Source organism: Gymnogyps californianus, chromosome 6, assembly GCF_018139145.2.
Source record: "Gymnogyps californianus isolate 813 chromosome 6, ASM1813914v2, whole genome shotgun sequence".
In the NCBI taxonomy this organism is placed as follows: Eukaryota; Metazoa; Chordata; class Aves; order Accipitriformes; family Cathartidae; genus Gymnogyps; species Gymnogyps californianus.
Window position 1 is genome coordinate 36573678 of NC_059476.1, and position 22548 is coordinate 36596225.

Sequence of the window (22548 nt, forward strand, 5' to 3'; positions counted from 1 at the left end):
AAGCATATTCAGAGTCTGCTAGAGAACCAGACATATATCACTTGAAATAACAAGGAATTTTGCAAAGTCGAGAGTGAGAATTCAGACTAGAGAAAGCTACTCCCAATAAAAGTGTGATGATAGCCTGAGAAGTAATTATAGCATTTACACTTCCCTGGCTCAGAAACGCTCTCCAAGCCCTTGCAGATGTGACATTTATTATGTTTGACATAATTATGAGATCAGATAACATAAACCCACACTGGTTGCCAGTTAAAACATTGTCTTTTGGTTGCTGGCAGCCCTGTGTCAAAGGGCACAGAGACCTATGCTATAGTGCTACCAGAGTAACAGCTCCCACCACACTGAAACTCACCCAAGCCAATTGCTCCCTGACCTGCCTATCTCAAGAATCAAATATTCATGTGTTCATATACCATCTGTCCCTGAGTCCTTTCCTAATTTTTAACTATCTAATCAATTACCCGATATAAACAACTGTAAGTGATCTGCCCCCAACCAAATGAAGTGTTTGACAACACTGACATCAAGCGACAGAATTCAGAAAAATACAAACCAAAACAACCCCATGTAGAAATGTTAGAGCATTTCATCAGTATGCTCAGAAAGAGGCAAAGTCTTAATTTACCAAGAACACAAAAAAGAAGTGAAGACCTATTGTGAGAGCTGCCATTTTCACAGAAGCCATGCATAAGTGACAGAAAGTATGTCCAACATTAAATACATGTTAACAATTCGATTTAACCTTGATCTTGCAAGCACGAGTCAAAGACCACGTACACTTCAAAGTTTTATGCAATCTAGCCTTGTAAATTCATTTCCAAAGAAGAAAAAATTAGTGGTTTGCATGCACAGTCAATATCTGATTCCATTAACTTCTGTGGATTTAGTTCATTTTTCAAGTCAAAAATTCCAAACAGTACTTCTATGCCCTTTAATAAAAAGACAATTTTGTTATGCATTAATGCAAAGTTCAATAGTCTGCTAAGTCCCACCTACTTGCTTTACCTATCTTTCTCTCTGTTGAGAAATCAAAAACCACATAGTCCAACATCATATGCATTAAACAGAACTGTCACCCCTCCTACTGGCTTACCTGATGACATTACACAAAGCATAAAACCCTACTGATAGAACAACAGCTCTATCAAATGCACCAGTTTTACCACCCATCATGTTTATGCCCAGTATTCTATGTCTTCCCACCAAGCTTCCATGTTCTTACCTGCTGACGTTTGTATGCCAAATAATCCAGATTTTCCAGATCTTTTCGAAACTTCTGGTAGGTTTTCTGTAGATCAGATTTACTGGATACATTTCTTAAAGATTCAAACGTTCTTTGAAACTGTGATGGTAAAAAAAAGAACCAAATACCATCATTCACACAGCTGCTGTATTTTTCACTGTATTAGGTTTTTATTCTACTAAATACTAATGTTATGGAGTTGTGTCACCTCTTGAGAATACCACCTTCTAGACATTCCTACAATTTTTTTTTTAAATCAATCCCAGAATTCAAAGCCCAGTACATATGCCCTGTTTAATTAAATTAAATCCTCTAACTTCATAGGTCAGACTTGCATAAGACAAAACACTAGCAATCAACACAATCTCTAAAGATTAGTTCTTTTTCTATGCCATATTACAGGATGGAATATATTCATATAGATTTAATTTTTTCAACTAAGAAAAGCATATGCAACTTTATACAGGCCATGAACTCCTCATTCTATCAAGCATAACAGTAGCTGTTATATATAACAGGGTACTCTTTATCAAGTTAATTTACTTAAGAGTAATTTGCAAGACTGGATACTCACCTTGGGCAATGTGCTCACATTCTGTGTGAAAGCTGTGACAACGTTAATTACACTTCGTTACAGATCTTACTTTTAAATTTAAAACTTCTTTCATGCATACACTATTATTAAAAATAGTACTGGTATTTTTCAGAGATATGAACAATACCAACCCAGCTGTAGGCAACTGTAACAGAAAGGCTAAGATTTGTGTGAAAGGAGAACGGGAGCTACATGTCTTCTAAATCCATCCAAAATATTGACTTAGCTTACTACAGTTACAGGCCCTGTAGATGAAGTACCTACTGTAAGCTTGTCTGTGCTACTGATGTCCAGGGAACAAGGCAAAAGACCAAAAGAAATGGACTGGTTTCCAGTCATTTCTGGAAAACCAAGCACTTCAGTAGTAACTACAGTGCACATTTCTCTATACCTTTGCTAAAGCTACAGTCACTGAATTGGAAAAATGAACCATAGGAGTAGAAGAAAAAAAACCTCCACTCATCTTCAGTCGCGCTTTAAAAAGCTGACAACAGACTTGACAGCTAGTGATGACCATGGATGTAGACTGCTCCACAGTGTGACTCATTCTGTGGGCATTTGACTGAGATCAAGCCCAAGTTGTATACACTGTTCAACAGCTATTAGATAATTCCTCTTTGGCGATAATAAGCAGCTGCAGTGGATATCAGCTGACAATTTACAACAGACAGGTACATCCCAGAATCTTCAGGCAAGTTGGCACTTCTTGTTTGCCACGTGGCAGCCTTTATTTCAGTCTCACTGCTCTCATAACCAAGAAGCAAGTTAAGGCAGTGTTTATATCTATTTGTAATTTATCTTACTATACCTCATTCAGCACCACTAGAGGTTAACTGGAGGCTTTCTAGTTGCATTTGAAAAGTTTGCTACCAAAAAATAAAAGAAAGCTTTCTCACCCAAAGTATACTTCACTGAATTCTGTAACAACATGGGTGACAGAACATAAATGCTAAGACAAAACTGCAAGACTCTCTACTCTTTTCTGTTTGACTTCATTATCCTTCACTTTTTGTAGGATCTGTTGTCTTCAGATTTTACCTCTGCTCCAGAGTTGCTCTGAAAGTCTTGGATTTGCAGTGCTTGCTTTCACCAATTCCCACTCCAGTGTATCCCCATTAGGTGGAAGCAATTTAATTACATCTGCAAGCAAGACCTGAGTACAGTTTAAGCTGACCAAAAGCTATCCATAGTGCTCCCTCTTTATAAGTGTGTAAGAAACTGCTCATAATATATCTGTACAAGTTCATCATACACCCTCAGCTCCAAACCATGACACACTTCTCCAGAAATTACCCCAAAGCTGCTGCACCCTGTTATGAGGTTGAGTAATACAGAGAAAGGGTCTCTAATGATTCCCAAACTCACTAAGTGGACATAAGGTACAGTCTTTTTTTGAGCATCTTTTTTTTTTTTAATCATCAACATGTTAGAGTACAATACAGTTGTAGAATCATCATCATTATCATCCTCTTAAGGATGTACTTAATCCCATAGCTTCAATTCTTCCTTTGGCAGGAACTCTACTAGCAAGCTCACTCACTTCCCTATGTCCTGAAGCAACCCAAACATTAATAATGCATTTGGCTCTCTGGAAAGAGATATAAGAACCAGCATGTGAGGATGAGTAAATACAAAGCAAATGTGTAACTATAAGGGTAATATACTTCAATAAAATAGATGGGTAATGGCCAGAACATCCACTTAGAAGAAGTCTGTCTGTAGATGCAAGGGAAAAAAAAAAAAACTTTTTTAAAATTTAACTCAAAAGTAAATAAAAAACAAGCAATTTTAAGAAAACATACATATGCTTTTTTCACTGCCATCACCAGGAAATCAGAAAAATGTGCCTTGGACAGACAAAGGTTATCAGAACATGTTTTAAACTTAAAACCACATCTGGATCTTTCTGTATCATTCTGCTATCAGTGTGAACCACCATTTTTGGGTGAATGGCAAGAAAACCTCTCTTACTGACACTTTTACTGTCTAGAGGTGAAAAGAAATACTAGCACTCCAGAACTTATTTTTTTCTCTCTCTCACCAATAACCAAATGTAAATAATCATAAGAGATCCACAGAAGCTCTTTTTTGCCTGTCACTTTTTCAAAGTACTTTGAACATAGTTTCTGGAAGTTGAGAAGTAGCATTCCTTTACTACTTTTGCTCTCTGTGGCACTACTGGGTAACTACCTGGCCTGATTTTTCCTCTGAGGAAAGCTGGACCACAAGTAGAGAAGAAATACCAGTATTTCAACAATTCTGAAGAGCTGCTTCTGTTTGTCAAGTTACCATAGATAACTTCATAGCACAGATACTGCATGGACAACTTCATAACTTTTCAAAACACAAGAACTTTACATTACGTTAATGAACGTTACAACATTCCTTTCACAATAAAAAAAAACAAAACAAAATCAACAACTGTAAAACTAGAGCCAAGCACCCTGGCACTAAAACACACAAGGTGGATAACACACCAGACGCTATGTCCTGAACATGCACCGTCAAGACACAGTTGAATGAAGAATGAGGTTGCGTGCTTATCCGACTGGAAACCAACACACAATGGATGTCTTAAACTAAGTGAACCAACTCTCACAGTCCCATTTTAGGTATCTTGAAGCAACAAATACCATCAAAACTCTGAAAGTGATGAAGATCTCAGATGTGGATGAAGCAGAAGACTGTTATTAATATGGCCTCTTCATAAGTATGATGCTTCTGATTAGCATGGTAAAGTCCTGCAACCTCCTCTCAGATAATGATCATGGTTCTATCTAATTAGTAAGTATAACTGTAAGCATCAGGACTAAATTTCCTATACTCTCACAGCATATTCATTGTAATGTCAAAGAAGAGGTGTGAGCTCTGACTGAAGTGTCTCCTGCAGTAAAGGCCTGTTTATAAGGACTGAGAATCCTCTGCTGTCTGTATAAGCTCCTGATGTAGCCTTTTTGCTTTTTTCTCCACTATTCATCTACCCGTTTTCAGGAACCGTGGACCTTCTGCTCTTCCGTCATATGTAATGAAAATGAGGCAATGAGTTCAAAGAGAAGAGGCTGAGGCATAAACAGAGTGGTTGCATAATGTTTCAACAGGAAATAAGACTAAAATTTTGATGCTACTTAAGTTATAATTTACTATGTTTGATCTTCATTCAAATTAATTTATCCAATTTAATAAAGACTTAAAAGTCTCTTCACATTGTATCTTAGCTCTGCATCCTTCTGTAAAAGGTTATGGACACTGTTCGTTGTTACTAACATATTCATGTTGCAAGCAAACTAATTCGTTATATGAGTATTAGTGGAATAAGTAATGATATTAAAGGCAGTTGCTGTCTGATTTTTAAAGTCTAGTTTTATTATTACATTTCGAGAACGTAACTTTGCAGCTGCACTTCATAGCATCCTTTATGGAATCCCAAGGAAATAGCTTCTGCACTAGACAAGTTTGAGCCTGTTTGGTCTGAGGTGGACAAAATTCTCTCCAAGTTTAATGGGATTCCCTTGATAAGCCCGGGAACCTCAATATGGGCCATGAAAATTAATGGCTTGTCAGCTAAACAGGAGGCCAGGCCACAAAAATATGAGATTATAAACATCCAGTGCAAAGTACTTCATTGCTTACAATTCAGAGATGTGGGAGGAGACATCATTAAATATGGAGTACAAAGTCTTATTCCTGGTAATAACCTTACAATCTCCATATAAACAGAAAGAGGTATGGGAGGCAGCAGATACTGCTGCTTCAGTTTGTGAATGATGCTATTAGACAAGCCACATACCTTTAATGTCATTTGCCTGGGAGTCTAGCTAAGTTATAAGGGTGATGTAATCAAATGGCCTGCTGCACATCCTTTACTTGGTCTCCTTCTACGTACTTAGTTCAGATTTAGGGCCAATGCTGCAAAAAGCCAGTCTGTTATTCAGGAATAAGGAGAAATGGCTCTTTTCTGGTTTGTCTAGAGGTGCAGAAGTGAAAGAGTATTTGTCTTTCAGAATATCAATATTATCATCTTCCACTGTGCAGGGCAGCAAAATAGCACTGAATTATTTTATCCATTTGTGAAATATTTCTCTTTATTTTCATATGGATTAGTAGAAGCTGAATTAAGGATGAGAAGCAAATTTTAATTCCATTCTGACATAAGGAAGCCATTCATTAAAAAATACCTACCTGTTTTAATATCATACTGCTTCTTTAAAAGACTAAATTATACTAAATGTACTATTTTAAATCACCAGGAAACATGGTTAAAAAAAAAAATCATTCAAAAATCTCTCTTAAATTCCAATTACTGAACACCCATAGTTATGAGAAAATAGTTGCTCTCCCAATATTTTGCTGTAATGGAATGGGCAACGTGCCTCTTTAGAGAGGTTTACAGAGAGTAGGTCACATAGCTTTTTCCATTCAGAAAATGTCAGATGATTTCGGTCTCATTTTAAGAAGGTCTGAAGACAAGTATTTTGATGATAAAGCAGATACTGTTTGTTTTGCATGCATTTCCTCATTTTTGCCTTCCAAAGCAAGAGCAAGTTATAAAATAAATTTCTCTAGATCAGAATGATCTGTGCATGCTTGAGATACAAATAATTGTTGATCAGACAAGCCACTCTGCATTACACTGACTTCATTACTATACTACCAATAAACAATCTGCCAAGAGAAACTGATTTTCCAAGGATATTCTACCAACCTAGAATTTGCCATCCAAGATTAGCCTCATAGAAGGAAATTTCAGAGCGTCACTTCCATATTAGTCTCTTATAAGCACTGCACTTCAGTGTTAAGTGTTGCTGTAGAAGCAAAACACAGTAATAACTACTCAGAAGGAAACAATCTAGCAATGCTCTTTCTTTCCTGATAAGTTCAAAGAGAGTCTACTGCAATGGAGTCCTAGTCACTGACTGGAGAATGCAGAAATTTACATAGTCCAAATAATAATTTAAAATAGATGTCTGCTTTTCTAATATCCCACCCTCCAACTTTCCCAAAATAATTTTCAAACTTCATCACCAGAAATAATACAGGTTTCTCAAACTCAGTTGTACTTCTGGCAACTTCATGCATTCCATGTTAACCTATGCTACAAACCACCTTTGTATCATAGATCTCCCCAAGCTTTATGCTTACAACTTACTTCATTTGGAAATTATCTCACAACTTTACAGTTATTTATGTTTATGAAAAATTAGTACATAAATATCTTTCATACTATGTATGTTAAACCAAACCAGAAAAATTCCATCTTAAAGAAAGCCTTACCCATTCAAAATAAGCCCTCCTTCTTTCACTCTCCCTCGCCTTATACCTGGGTTGTGCAAACAGTTTGTATAAAGCTTAGGACCAAGAGAGTCCAGATAAATTTGCTTTCATCACTATTTGCTCCTGGTTTGCATAACTGACAGGTTGCTGCTTATATTCTCTCTCATCATCTCAGGGATACAAACAGATACCACTGTTGTTTAAGGCAGCTTTTCCCAGCTTTAGGAATCTTCTCCTTAACTCTTTTTCTTAATTCATAATAAAAAAAGTTTATATCCTCCCTTCCCAGGACTGTCTACCCACCCCTACATGCACAGTTTTTAAGAGATGTCAAAACTCGCTCCCTCCCAGGCAGGAGTTTTAAGAAGGCAACCTACTCCCTCCTGTTGCTTTCTCTCTCTCTCTTCTGTGCCGCGCCCCCCCCCCCCTTTTTTTTCCTAGAGTGCGGTAGATGGGCATGATCTTCCTTTGCTATTGTGACCCATGACTCTATTAAAAAGGCAGTGGCTGATCAGTAGGGAGGAATGCTGTGTAGTTATCTGCCTTGCCACCACTAAGAGTGAGGGTCTGCTCCTACTGTACTCTAAATCATGCAGACACTCTGGAAGAAGTGGAAATGATCCTCTCTCAAATCTACCAAGCATGCTTTGCTCATGGAGACCCTTCTAGGATACTAGGTAGGACAGGAAACAGTGAAAGACAGCAGACAGGGTGCCTGCAGCAGAAGCAAAACTAGGAAATTCCTGAGAAGCAGAAATTCCTGAGGGAGCTGACCCACACCTAAGTCTTAGATGTGACAGCAAAGAAAAGTTTTCAATACACATAAAGACAACACTGAAGGGTCTATTGCAGACACAAATCTGCTGAGAGGTACTGAACTAGAAATAATACTGAAGGCAAGGCTCTACACTGCAAAGAAGGAAGGATTGGATTTGTTTTCAAACCTTTTAATTTAAGTGTGTTTTTAACCCAGCAATTGTGTTTTTCTCTTGGAAATACAGCCACTATATTCCATTTGGTATATGTGCTCTGGTAAAACAGGTTCAGGAGCCTTCAGGCTTGCTCACTTCAAAGAAATTCTGGAACAGTAGTACCTGAAGCTGGCCAGTTAGGATCCCTTCAAAGCCATGTTTCTGACTGGCATGAAAAGGATAATGCTCTTTTTTTCAGCAATTCCCATGCTAAGACCAAAAACAGATACTACATAAACAGAACTGCAGTGACTGGGGAGTCCCTTCCTTAGCAACAGTTTGTTAGAAGAGAGTCATTAAGAATACGGCTGTTTCAAGAGAAGCCCTAGGGGTTGTAAAGCCATGAATCATTAAGGAGTTACAAAGCAGCAGCCAAAAGGCCACTTTAGGAAGAACAGAAGTGGATCCAGGCTCCTGTTGCACTCTAAAAGATGTTCACTTTGAAAAGCCCAGCTCTTAAAAGTAATTCTTTAGGAGCTGCTTTTCCTGTCATTTACTGCACGTTACAGACCGCCACAGAATTTGCCCAGTGCAATGATAAGCACTGTAGCCCTGATTACAAACAAGTGCATCCCACCTGGCATATACTGACCTCAGACTGGTAGCAAGAATCCATTTTTGCTGGTTGATGAGAAAATAAATATGAGTATGAGCCAAAGGAGAAGCCAAATCCTCTCCCAAAGACTCCTGTCATCTTCTTAACACCCCTTATTTTCAGACATTTCTCTTGCCATGGGAGTGACCCATGCCCACCAAAGGGAAGGTGGGAAAATTCTGATCATTTTCAGTTTCACAACCTGGCCCTGCACCCCCAGGGTAGCCTAAATTCTTTTTTGCCCTTTTTTTGCTTTTTAATCTTTTACTGCATGATACCACAATACCAAAACAGTCAGAAGGTAATGCAGGGAGCAAGTCAAATTCTAGTTTAAGCAGAGTTATGCGAGTCGAATCAAATACCTAAATCTGAAGCGTAGGTAAGCCTGAGATGACTTACCTCTCTTCTTTTATGTAACCATACTGTTTTTCTCCTGCTCAAAACATTTTTAATGCTGATGAATACTCTGCAGGGAAGGGAGGAACAGACAGTACTATGCCCACAGGGCCCAAGTTCACAAGTTGCTTCTTATCTGTAGCCATCCTCATTTTTTTTTTTCCTGGCAAGAGTTTTAAATAACTGTAAGCAAGCATTTTATAAAGATCACGCTGTCTGAGGCGTTCATGAAAAATTTGAAGACTTAAACAGTAAATCCACAAGCATGACAAGAAGGGAAGAAAGGCAGATAAAACATGTTGGCTCAGCATGATCTGAAATAGATTAGAGAAAGACAGACTGCCAATGCGCTTTGAATGAAAGTCTCAGAACTTGTTACCTTCTTGCTGTTCTCCTCTGATCAATAAATTCAAGCAATTCCATTAGTCTGTTAATTCACTTAAACAATATCGAGCATTACTAACCGTAATGAATGAGGCTGGTAATACAGCTCTGAATCAAAGAGCGCAATACATGAGATAGTCCTTTGTCTGACTATATTTTTCACAACTCAGTTTTATGATTAGAGACTTCAAACTCTAAAATGAGTATGGAAACTCAGATACAGACAGCTATTTATTTAAACTCTTCCCTGTTTCAAAATTTTTCGGTTGTTTAAAGAAGCAAAACCTTTCTTATCAATGTGATGTACTTTATTTTCTCAGTCAATTCTAAAATGGGCTTGCTGTTTGCATCGCACCATCATACTCTTCTAAGGCTGTAAATTCCACAGATGCCTAGAAGTGTACTATGCCAGAGTATGATCAGTCACTGAGAATTTGTACTGGCTTCTAATATGCATTATTTGATACACACTTTGCTGGGTGAAGACTCTACAGAATCCATAAATCAACCAAAATTCTCTCCACTTTATTAGTGAAATTTCAAAACAGCTAATATCATGTTCACAAAGGTACGTTTTTGGACATTTGGAGTGAAATTCCTGCCAGGTTTATCAAACTCTTCCAAATAGACTGACCTGTTATTTCTAGTTTAAAAGTTGCATTTCAAAATTTTTGTGACAAATTATTTGTTATTTTCAGCATTATACTCTGTTTTATATAAAGATTTTATTACATAGAAGTTAAAAACAGTCCGAAGTCTAAGTAAAATTTACAGAAAACAATACTCTTACAGACTACATAAACTGGAAGGAGGTAGCTGAGGTTCATCTTTTTTCCTAGATATACTTAGAATGGCAGATGTGACAGGTAACACTAGACGAGGCTTTATATGACAGCTAGTCACATTGTCATTGTTTCCTTTCTATTTTTATTCACAGATTACAGAGGAAATTAAAGTTTAATGATCCAGACTGCATTCTGTCAGTAGAACTAAGTATGGTTTCAAATGTTTTGAATGTCAGTGTTGGAATTAACCAGCTTTACTGAGTGAGCAAGACTAAAAACTTTCAGCACTCTTTGATAAATGGTTTTGAAAGATATTAGATACACAAATAGATAATTCCCCATTAAATACTTCCATATTGAATAAGATATGATTAATACTCTACAGAGTTCTTTGATGATGATGGACCATTTTCTGTCACTTTAAGCATACTAACAAAAAAACCAACTTCCTTGGTTAGAATTTTCATTTCATTTATTCTACTATTTCTTTTTTTTTTTCTTTTTTAAAATTAATTTTGGCTCAGTCCTTTAAATTTCTTCATTTTATTCTATGACAATTATAGAGCTCAGAGTTACGGAAATAAAGAGCAATGAAATTTTTCATCTCTTAAATGATTAATAACAGCTGTAACATCCATGTCTTTGCGAAGAGCATAAAATGGTAGAAGTATTAAAATTTTTTAACAAGTTCAAGGAAAAACTGCTAATGACTTTTAAAGAGAGTTGATTTTTCAAGTCATATGAACATGTAAACATCAAGAATATTAAAGCTGATACAACAAAGACAAGGTCTACTTTCTACACTGAAGCCACTGTGTGAATACAATGTCTTTTTGTTGGAGTAAGTCCACATTGAAGAAAAACTGAATTCCTAAGGGAGTTTTAAAGTACAATAATTAAAGTTAAGGACTTTGAAAAGAGCAAAGTTGAGACTCATTAAAATATTTAATTGCATTTAAATCTGGCTCAGTTAGTTACGATCAAAAGTTGTTATAATTCGAAGGTTGTTCAGTAGCATATGATGAAATTACTCTATCTTCCAAGATGACTTCCTAATTAGATGTCAATATAAAAAGACACCACTACAGCTAATACCACTGTTGGCAAGTTCAACAGCCAGGGCAGAGACTAAATAAATATGGAAAATGTACCACCTTCCTCTAAGGACTAGGGTGAGTCTTTTTACATAAGCATATTGGAGAGTGTTATGCCACACTAATTTATTCTAAGAGTTAATTGAAGAATTCACTTCTCACTCCTATTAAGAGAACTAAATTAAAGTATGGAAGAAGATAACTTAACCGCACTCTCTGCACTGTTGGAGTTATTCCTGAATGATTCTTTGCACTCTTTTATGATTTTCAGTTATTGTTTTTCATTTTCAAATGGAAATCATGAAGGGAATTATACAGTTGTTGAGAAATACTGAAACTCTAGGAAAGCAAACTACCCAATTTTAGTTCTCTCATGTAAAACATACTGAAAACATCTTAGAAGGGTACATCTAGGATTATGGAAATACGTACATAAAAATGTAATAGGCTACCAATGAAAAGACATCGTAATTTAAGAAAATTTTCCACAAACAGTACAAAAGACATAGGACACTCCTCTTACATATGTATGAAATTTGCCAGCTGTAACAACATAGAAGCTTCTGCAAGTCAGTGTTCGTTTAGCCTGTACTGCATCTCCAACAATTGTCCATGTTGGATGTTTCAAACACAGCACTGAAACCCACACAACATTGTTTCATTATGAAATAAATACTGTTCCTACTCTGACTGGGAGCTAAATTTTCATTCTCCTGTCCTCACCAAACTGAACTTGCTTCAAAATGGTCCCCTTTAAGTCAGTGAGTCCTCTTGTGGCATGAGGCATTATTATTAGAGGTGGCATGGATTATTCACCTCTGCCCTAAAACCTTAAGTCAATAGAACTCTGAATTTTTATCAGTCTGTCACACATTACTGAAGATGTTAGGAAAAAAAAAGGAAACAAAAATAGAACAATTCCTTGCTGCTCCCAGCAAAGACACACACCAGATTGAATGGAGTAAGCAGCCAGAGAAGAAACTCAGTCAACGCATTTTTGCGGTCAGATACATGATGCTGGCGAGATTAAAATCACACTGTTTAAAAAAGGAAGGAAGCCTGCTCACATGGGACACTATGGCTGACATTAAAGGAACTCAAGTTTATGTAGACGGAAAAGTATTTTGATGTTGAACAACAGAAGTGTGGACATTTTGCAAATTCAGCAATAGTGGCACAACCATTGGCTAGTTTTATATGGGAATAGAAGAACAAAGCCATCCCTTCTGTATAAAGAGAGCCAGGTGGAAAAAAAGATGACCCAAAACATACCACTATTATAATATGCACTTCTGAAACACATTAATCCCTTGAGTGAAAAAATTAAGTGGCTTTTAGAGAATATTTTCTACTGCACAATTTTTAAAGTTTTGCCAACATTAGGACTTTCTAGTCTTCTGTCTGCAGTGTACGAATATATAGCTGGAGCTGGGGAGTTGCCAGAGGCCTCTCTCACACATCTTCTCCCTCTCCTTTTAGCTGATCTCTCTCACAAAGTGACTTAAATAGAGAGACACCCTTACCTACTCAGCTCTTTCCCTCTGTAAATATCCACAGAAAATTCCACCTTTAAGATTCTCTACAAATAAATTATTCCCTACTACTGCCACAAACATCAAGAAGGTTTCATGCATAAAAAGCTATACAACAATTCAAGTAAGACAATAGGAAATAAGAAATAGCAGGAAGTCAAAATATAACTGTACAGATTACCATCTGCTTCCCCAGATCAAATATGTTGAGTTAGAAGTAGTAGACTTTTTGGTTTTTGGTACGTTCTACAAATCTCATCTACAATCTACACTTTTATCAATTGCCAAGGTGTTACACGCATGAGATCTGCAATTCCCAAGTACAAAAAGAATTTTCAATGCAGAAAGAACCATCAGCAGACACTTCTCTGGCTGAAGGGAGTCTGAGTTAAGTCAAATTCTACTCACCACAGTTAAATGTTCCAGTAAGTATGCCACATCAACCATGTCCGCCAGAATTAGAAGCCTTGTGACAGCTGTAAGCAGAGATCGTGCTGCTTGGACAACAGCCTGCCTCTTAGGCAGATAGCAGGGATCACTGGTAAATGCCTCTGCTGATACCTTTAAGGTTTGACCTGCAAAATGAAGACGAACACCCTTAGGCTATATCGCAACACCCAGGGGAAAAAAAAAAAAAAAACAACAGTTAAAACTCGATCAGTTATTTGGCAAGTCACAAGTATTGCCAATAAATTTGGGGCATCTCTTGGTTGCCCTAATGTCTTGAAATGAAGGTCAATTATTACAAATCATGCAGAATGTTCCACATTTTGAATTATGTTCTCTTTCTGTTCTTCTGAATCATTTAATTCTGAAATAATTCCCTTGGCAATCACACCATTGCTCTTAACTTTACACAACGAGGCCAGGGGTGCTATGTTAAACTTTTCTAGTCACTGCTTTTTATATTACTATGTACTTTTCTGTCCTTGCTATTAAATAATTCCTGGTCACAGAAGGGAATCAAATATTGTTCTTCTCATTACAAATATAAGTTAATGGAATGAAAATCTCATACACTTGAACATCTGACTGACATAAAATATGTGAAATCTATGCAATGGAGCTAGTAACTGTGCCAGTAGACAACAATATACTGCTCTCCAACATAAAGTTTTGGAAATGAAATTTAACAATAACAACAACAACGACAAATGCCCAAGTTTACTTTCAGCAGTCTGTCACCTAGACTTACTCCGAGAAAAAAAAAAAAGCCATTACACTCATTTCTAAAAGCATTTGAAAGTCTATTATCACCTGAGGTGCTTTGCTAGTGATGGCACAACCTTGAGAGAACTCACTCTACACAGAACAGCACTGGAAAACTCTTGTTACACAAGCACCATCTGCTAAAATAAACGTTTGACCCATTAAACTCGCTCTACCAGCTTGGAAACCAAAGATGGATCAAAAGTCACAAAAATGAATAGTTTCGGCTATGCTAAAATTAGGAAACATCATTAGTAAATGTAGCTATTAAAAGACTACATATTCATGAAGCCAGCCCTTTGCTGACAACTGCCTTAAGCACGTCCTGGATTTTGGATGAAACAGTAAAGAAAAATACGGCATTTAAAAAATTTTATATTGCTCCAGAGTTAAATTCTTTGTTTATTATGCAAAATTTTTTTTCTACCTATATCTAAATTACCTAAGTCTTGGTATAAGAATGGGGTATGTTTCTCCAAGCAGTCATTTGTATCACAGAGGTTTTCTACATAGAGAGAGTGCAGGAACATGTAACTTCTGTTTCATTTTGTTCTACAAATTCTGACCAAAAGTAAGGAGAGAATATTGCCTGCTGAAATAAAATTCACAGTACCCTTAGCACTGTATAGCTTCACCCAAAGGCAAGAAGTCTGGACAGGCGTCATGCAGGAACACTATTGGCATGTCTACTTCAGAGTATCTAGTAGGAAAGTCAAAGCTAAAGTCATGCAAAGAGTTTTGCTACCTGAACCAAGTATGTGTTTTTATAAGCTTTGGAGTCCTCAAATCAAAAACTAGAGACAACAAGGTTTCTACAAAATATATACAATCAATAATGCATATTCATAGAAATCCATACAAACATAAGGGATTTCCTGTAATCACATAGATATAGACTTTTATGTGCTCCCTCAACCAGAATTGAATGAGAACTATTCAAGTGCACCAGAGTTTGCCAGACTGGTTCTATATATGACTTCATTTCTCAAGATTCAGAGAAAAAACAGGTTTTGCTGCTCTTACTAGAAACTGCCTTTGAGAAAAATATTGAGCAAAGGCTACAGAAATAAACCTACCAGTTACTACAGAGTCCCCATACCAACACCTGAGATAGTACTGGCCTGAACCTCAGAACACTGAATACTTCCAACATGCTGAAACTCATCAGTTTTCCAGGAACTCTCATCTTTAATAGTGTTCTCTGGTTCTCTCCTGGATTTGTTAAAGTCTTTGTGCAAATCATGTATCTTAAGTACATGCTTAGCAAACTCCATAAATAAATAAAAATCACACTAATTTGAGATCTGGTTCTAGCACCTGCTACATCACAAAACAGTGGAAGTAAAAAATATCAAATTTTTGTGCTCAGAACAGCAAATTAGAACTTTTCTCTAGTAGCTGGTGAGATAATGTACCATAACTGAGCACACCATAACAAATAAAACTACAGGAAATAAAAATCAAATATTAATCAGAACGACCAATTTTTAAGGTTTTTTATTTCCCCATCTGCAATGGACAGAAACACCTCTCCAGATGAGTACTGTTTTCAGTACTAGAAGTTTCAAGCACTGATTTGAGCCCAGTAATCCGGGGGGGGGGGGGGGGGGGGGGGGGGGGGGGGGGGGGGGGGGGGCGGGTTTAAATGGAGCGAGTAAATCCTGCTTACATGCGTACATATCTTTAGATGTATTTTTGAAGGTGACTACTACAAATGTTAAGAAATTAATAGCAATTTGGGAAGTTTTCGTAGGAATTTAAATTCCTACTAACTCTGGAAATTCATTGTGCCTTAATAAGGACATGGGAAATACAATGCATGCACACTATCATAAAACTAAAATCCTTGCCCTTTCATTTCTCTTATGACTTCAAATAGAAAGAAAATTTTCCAAATTTCTGAGAACCAACAATGTCAATGAATAACAAAAACTGTCTCCATTTTATTTTCATAGTATTTAACTACCATCTGTTTGTCCTGCCAATTATTGGTTTTGAATATCTTAAATTTGACATGTTATCTTTCAGGCTGTAAAAGTACAAGTTAACATCATATGTTTTTTATGTATTTGGAATGTGTACACTGTACTATTAATTCAGACCATTATAACCATCAGATTCTTAAAAACATTTGCATAAAAACACGAAGCTGACACATGCAATGTCTTAATAAGACAAGAAAGCATGAAACAATGGAAATTTTTTCTGCAATTAAGATGTATGAGTGTCATCTGTCCACCTTGCTCCCTCAGGACTCATTTTAACAAATACTGACTAAAGCATCAGGGAGACACTGTTTCCCATGACAACAGAATTAACATCATCACTGCTTCACTGGCCACTTGGTAACTTTTGAACTTTCTGACCAACTTCAATAAAATTTTTATACAGAGGAAGATATTCAAAGTTAGCTAACTACTTTTCCATGAAAACAGGAAATCAGAAAAGAGACCAAGTTAAAGCCCTCACTGATGACAAGCTGGAGATGGCAGTAAAAGCTCACCTACTACTAAGCTTCAAAGAATCTACAGAAGTGTTGAGATGCAAATTTGAAGGAAGACAGGCTCTCCTCATTCCACTATTTATGGACTGACTCCTTTTTTCTGTTTTAGACATAGAGAACATCTGAAGTGTTTATAAGGAGAGGAAGAAAAACAGCACACAGTATTCTACTACCTGTTATTTATTACCATTTACTTATAAGGTAAGCAAACAGACCAGATTCCCTACTATTTTTGCAGTGTCTTGTGCCATCTGAGCAAAGGTAAAGCAGCTATTAACTTATTTTAACTCAGCACTTTAAGTCAGATTTGCAAATAGGTTTGTAGCCCAAGATAAACGTGGTCTGTTAACCTCACGTACTTCCCAGGATAAAAGGATAAGTAGCAAGTCAACTTGGTGACTTTTGGAGAACTTAAAACTTCTTAGGCACAGAATCTGATGCAGTTCAGAAGAACTTCTGTTGAAAACTAGTTAAGTCTGGAGAAACTGAGAAGAGAATTAAAGGGAAGGCAATAAGAAAAGAAAATAGAACAGGTTACTTTGAGAGGAAAATTGGGGGGGGGGGCGAGGGGGCAGGGAAGACTGAGAGAATCAACCAACCAGAGGAAGAGTACATGGAATCCTCAGTCCTGTGGTTCATCTCTCTGTGATCCAATGCCTAGTTTGGTATGGTACAACTGTGTGACCTTAGCTGAGAAAATTTTTGGTAAGGTGCAAGAAACTATGTTAGCTAACATGGCACATGTTAAGTAAAAACACAGACAGAAGTGGAGTTGTAGAGATAGTAGTAATTAGCAGTCAAAGAATCCAAGAGGAAAAATTACTGACGTGAAAAGTTATAAACCTTGGGCAAAAAGACCCAGGAACTTGCAAGATAATAACTCTGCAAAACTGAGAGACAGTTCCAAAGGAGCAACAGAGGCCAACATTTTCCCACATCACTGACAACTGTCTGGCCAGCATTACTGGGGGTAATAAACACATTAACACTTTGCTCAGTCACTCATTAGTCTTAGCTATCTACTGTATGTGTTAGCCAATAACCAACTACTTTTTATTTTTTAAGTTCTGTATATCCTGCTAGTAGAGTCTCTTTGTGCACAGTAAAAGTGGTCCAAACAAAACTGACCAGGAAAGCAGAGCTACAGATTCAAAAGGAACTGGTTGGTTAGGAAGGAGTGAAAGTACCCAGTTGTCAGAAGCCCAGACAGGAGTGAATGCTGAGCCTATGAATTAGTAACTGAACAGATCAGGAGCGAAGTGAGATATACCTTAGCTGAGGATAGGAGACAGTGCTATTACCAGGAATATTTAACAAAAGTTGGGAACAAAAAAGATAATCTTCTGACAACACAGCGGCTCCTCAGAAACCTCTAATGTAATGTTTCCCCCTACCCATAAACACAAGGCTGAACTGCATGTTGACAGGCCCCACGTGATTATTTGCCCAGGTCTCTGCTATTGTGCCTTCCAGAAGAGAATGGCTGTATGGATTCGGGTGTCCTTCAAGCACCTGAGACACTTCAAAACTTCAAATACTCCTAAAATCTGAAAATAGTACCATTTCAACACTGATATCTTCTGGGTACTTAAGCCACAAAGATGATTAAGGGACTATAGCACCTCTTATATGAGGAAAGGCCGAGAGAGCTGGGACTGTTCAGGCTAGAGAAAAGAAAGCTCAGAGGGATCAGAGCCCGACTATCCTCAGTGGTGCCCAGTAACAGGGCAAGAGGCAATGGACACAAACTGACACACAGAAGGTTCCATCTAAACATCAGAAAACATTTTTTCACTGTGCGAGTGACTTAGTGGCACAGGCTGACCAGGAAGGCTGTGGAGTCTCCATCCTTGGAGATATTCAAAAGCTGACTGGACATGGTCCTGGGCAGACTGCTGGCCCTGCCTGAGCCAGGGGACTGGACCAGATGACCTCCAGAGGTCCCTTCCAACCTCAACCATTCTGTGATTCTGTGACTGTGTGAGCAAAGACAAGCCAGAAGGGTCTGAATATGACCAACCTTTTAGAAATGAGTTGGACATAAGCTGGGATTGCCAAATGAACAAGTATAAAATCATGACCCTAAAACAGAGCTATGAGATGCAGCCTAGGCAGATAGGAGCTATGAGTATAAGCAGCAGAAAAGGACAGCTCCAACAACAACATGATGTTAGAACTTTCTTAAAATGGAGTAGACGGCATGATAGTTCAATGCCATTTCATCCATTTTATTGTAATTCCCATCAAGTGGATATTCTTCCATAATTACATTTGTCACAAACAATGAAACATGAAAGACAGTGCCCTTTTAGCGGCACAAATAGGGAAGCAGAAAGATGGGAATATTCATAGCATTTCAATTATTTCAGACATTCAAATGAGAAGCTATTCAAAGAACCAAAGTCAGGATATATCATAACTATATAATTATTGAAAGGCAGATAATTCCAAGACTATTCAGCACACACAGATAGATGACTCCCAAAGTAAATGGTGTTACCACCATCAGGTACTGATGGCTACTGCTACTGTCAAATGACCACTACTTATGCACGTGCTTACAAAAATCTAAGCTCGGGCATAGGGAAAGCTAAAAACACAGTTCAGCCACAGGTAATTTTGAAAAAAGTTAGAGGATCCATGCACTTTTTCCAGCACCAACAATATCCAAAAACTTACAGGAAAATTCCTTTAAAAACAAGTCAACTGTAAGCCTGTTAGCAAATTTGCTGTTGGCAAACAGCTGACAAAAGGTACACACTCCTGCTGGGCTGCTAGCCGATGGCAGGCAATCTGTCTATACAGATACTTGCAGTAATACCACTAACTGCAGTCAGTGAGCACCCCTCAGAGACAGTGCTCAACATCACACTCTGACAACAGCTAAATGTTCTTTATTGTTTTAGGCAAGATCATCAGAATTATGTTTTCTTCTTTTATTTTTTTGAATAGATTTTCTTTCTCCTACGAAATCCTATCTAAGCATCACATTTCTCTCTCTTCTATTTGTTTTTACATCTGGCTTTCTCCTCTTTTTTTGTTTTTAACCACAGCACTGTGAAATCCACATGGAATGCAGTGAATTTTATGCCATTCTTGTGTCCTCCCACAAGGAGCTATTGTTGCCAAGAAAGTCCTGACACCCACTCCTGTGAACTGCACCCTTAAAGGCTGGTGGATTTACAATTCCAGAGTAACACAGTTGCCAAAGGGAGCCCATTGACTAAGGGAGGGAGTGATGTACCAGAGTCAGTAAAAAGAGAGTATTTCAAACGTCCTAGTCTCAAACTTGAGAGGAAAAAAAAAAAAAAAAAAAAAAATCAACGGTTTATACCAATAATAGAAAACTTATAAACTCTGATTTACACTAGTATTTGCAGCCTCAAGTTCCACAGGCATGAGCTAACACATAAGCAGAATCAGTACCAGAGAAGGTTGGGAGTCAATGTCACATCAGAGCACAAAACAACCTACCCTTTCTAAAAACAAGAGATTAAACAATACTAGTCACTAGTATAATCACCTGTTCTGCTCCCACAAATACCATCTCCATCTGCTCCAGCAAATAAAGGATTCTGCTTCAGCCAGCCAGCTGGAAGTGACACTATCAGTGTCAGGGCAACGCAGATTGATACCTCCTGCATGTTCCTAACATTCAACACCATGATAACTCAGATTCTCACAATAGCTTTCTGTAGATGTTACAGGACGTTTTTCTCCTGCCACACAGTCTCTTACCCCACTCAGATACCACTGTATTCTGTTGCATTGCAATTATTTCACCACTGAATACCAGGAAGTTCCACTTCCACATCTCATACAGTTCTTCCCAATGTGTAATCAGAGCCGCCACACACCCCCTTCATGCCTCACACCCATCTCTTTCATTCCCCCTTTCCCACTCAGGGACACCTGATCCAGTGATGGTGATGTCAGAAGCTTTTCTACAAGGGATCTGTTCTTGGTTTGATGAAAAGGGTGTACAGCACAGATTATTTTAAGCTACTTGAATATCTAAATTCTGTCTCCCGCAATGAAAGTCCCTTAGATGCACAGCATACACATGTACCTCTTAATGTAGGAAGAGAAAGCTAAGCTTATTTTTAAGATTTGGGGGTAGACAAATAAGAATATAGTGTAATACAAGAGATCACTATCCCCTTCCTTTAGTAAATAGCCTTACAGTACACTCCCCATTTCTTGCCAGTGAATGGTAGTTTCTTCCATGCCATCAAAGTTATGCCTCCCCTGTTTAATGTCAAAAGATATTAAATATGGACATTCAAAATATCAAATTATTTTTTCTAATTTCCTTTTAAAGAGTAATTGAAGCTCAAAATGTAACTCCAGCAAGTAACTTGCTTTCAGTTCCGTTATGTGTGATGAAAGGCTTATCTAGGAACACACTTGAGCATGATAACAGCTAAATGCATGAAACATCGACATTGCAATAGACAGAAACAATGCAGACAACAACTGTTGTGTTTCTGACCATATATAGTCAGTAAGCAATGGCAATAAATACCAAACATTTTAGCTATGCCTGAACAACTGCTTGAAAACTATAAGCAATCACACCTTGATGTAAATGCAAAAAATCATTATCCTAACTACAAAGCTAGACTTTAATGCAAATTCCTAAGAGAATGTTTCCCCACATAAACTACATCACTGTTTTGTCTTAAAATTGATTAAATATCAGAATCAGGACATTAACTATAGTCTGATGTTTAGTGTCAGAAGCATTCATGGTTGAACAATGCTTCTTATTCCTTTGTATATGGATCAGTTATTTTATCATTAATTTGCAGCACATTATGACATAGTCAGAAGGCAATTTTTTGAAATGCTGTATACATGAAATCTGGCAGTGAGAATTTTTCAAAATACTTACATTTGGGTTTATTACACTATTTTAGAATAAAAATGTGAACATGAGCACCCTTTAACAAAGCTTCACCAAACCAGATCAAAAGGAAAACATGGCAGTTCTTCAGTTACTAGGCTAGTGGATTTCTGGGTGATGCACATAGTCCACCACCCACAGGCCAGCCTGGTGACTCATTTAGTAGAGTTCCAGAAAAAGGTGAATCAAGATGTGGATAGAGATAGGCCTTAAACAGTACTTTTTCGAGAGGAAACTCAAAGAAAAATGTGGATGACCTCTGTATTAAAATGATCAGCTCCAAGGCTATAAATCTTCAGTAAAATTTCGCAGATGTCAAAGGAAGCTTTAGATTATAGATTTTATATAAGATTTTATAGATTAGATGTAAGGAAGAAAATCTTCACTATGAGGGTGGTGAGGCACTGGAGCGGGTTGCCCAGAGAAGTTGTGGATACCCCCTCCCTGGAAGCGTTCAAGGCCAGGCCGGATGGGGCTTTGAGCACCCTGGTCTAGTGGAAGGTGTCCCTGCCCATGGCAGGGGGGTTGGAACTAGGTGATCTTTAAGGTCCCTTCCAACCCAAACCATTCTATGAAGCAGAAACTAGATTTATACAGGGAACGTGCCTGCCATCCATTATAGCAACACCTTCTTTCAGATGTCACTAACAGAACTCAAATGAATTTGAGAGACCAAAATCTCATCTACTGACAGTGTTTGTCAAGACCGAACTGTCGTCAGCAAAGCCATACCCATGTGCCCATTTCTGAAGACATTATATGAGTCACTAATGCATCAGATAAGATGAAATAATTTGTCACATTTATCTCCACTGTTCACTTTTATCCTACTAATTTGCCCCTTTATTCCCCAAAACATTATTATGAACAGGATTATCAGCAGCAGCTTGAAAAAAGTTTATCATTCCTCTAAAAAGAACCCTTATTAATGACGTCCAAGAGTAACAAAGCAGCATTTTCACACTGGTGACTGACATTCAAAAGAAATAAGCGTTTAATGCTCATGTTACAGTCTTCAACTCAACAAGCTCAGTGAGTGACACAAGCTAAAATGCGCGAAG

General features: G+C 37.6%; 2 protein-coding genes across 2 annotated transcripts in view; both read right to left on the reverse strand.

Moving 5' to 3' along the window:
* CTNNA3 (catenin alpha 3) overlaps window positions 1-22548 on the reverse strand; it is a 546120-nt gene that overhangs the window by 503639 nt on the left and 19933 nt on the right. The window contains exons 4-5 of the mRNA XM_050898633.1: window positions 13278-13444; window positions 1226-1345 (exon numbers count right to left, since the gene is read on the reverse strand). Of these exons, the coding sequence (XP_050754590.1) occupies window positions 1226-1345; window positions 13278-13444 (287 nt within the window). The remainder of the gene's footprint in view (window positions 1-1225; window positions 1346-13277; window positions 13445-22548) is intronic.
* Window positions 1-22548, reverse strand: part of DNAJC12 (DnaJ heat shock protein family (Hsp40) member C12) — a 375633-nt gene that overhangs the window by 299231 nt on the left and 53854 nt on the right. The gene's annotated exons all lie outside the window — the stretch shown is intronic.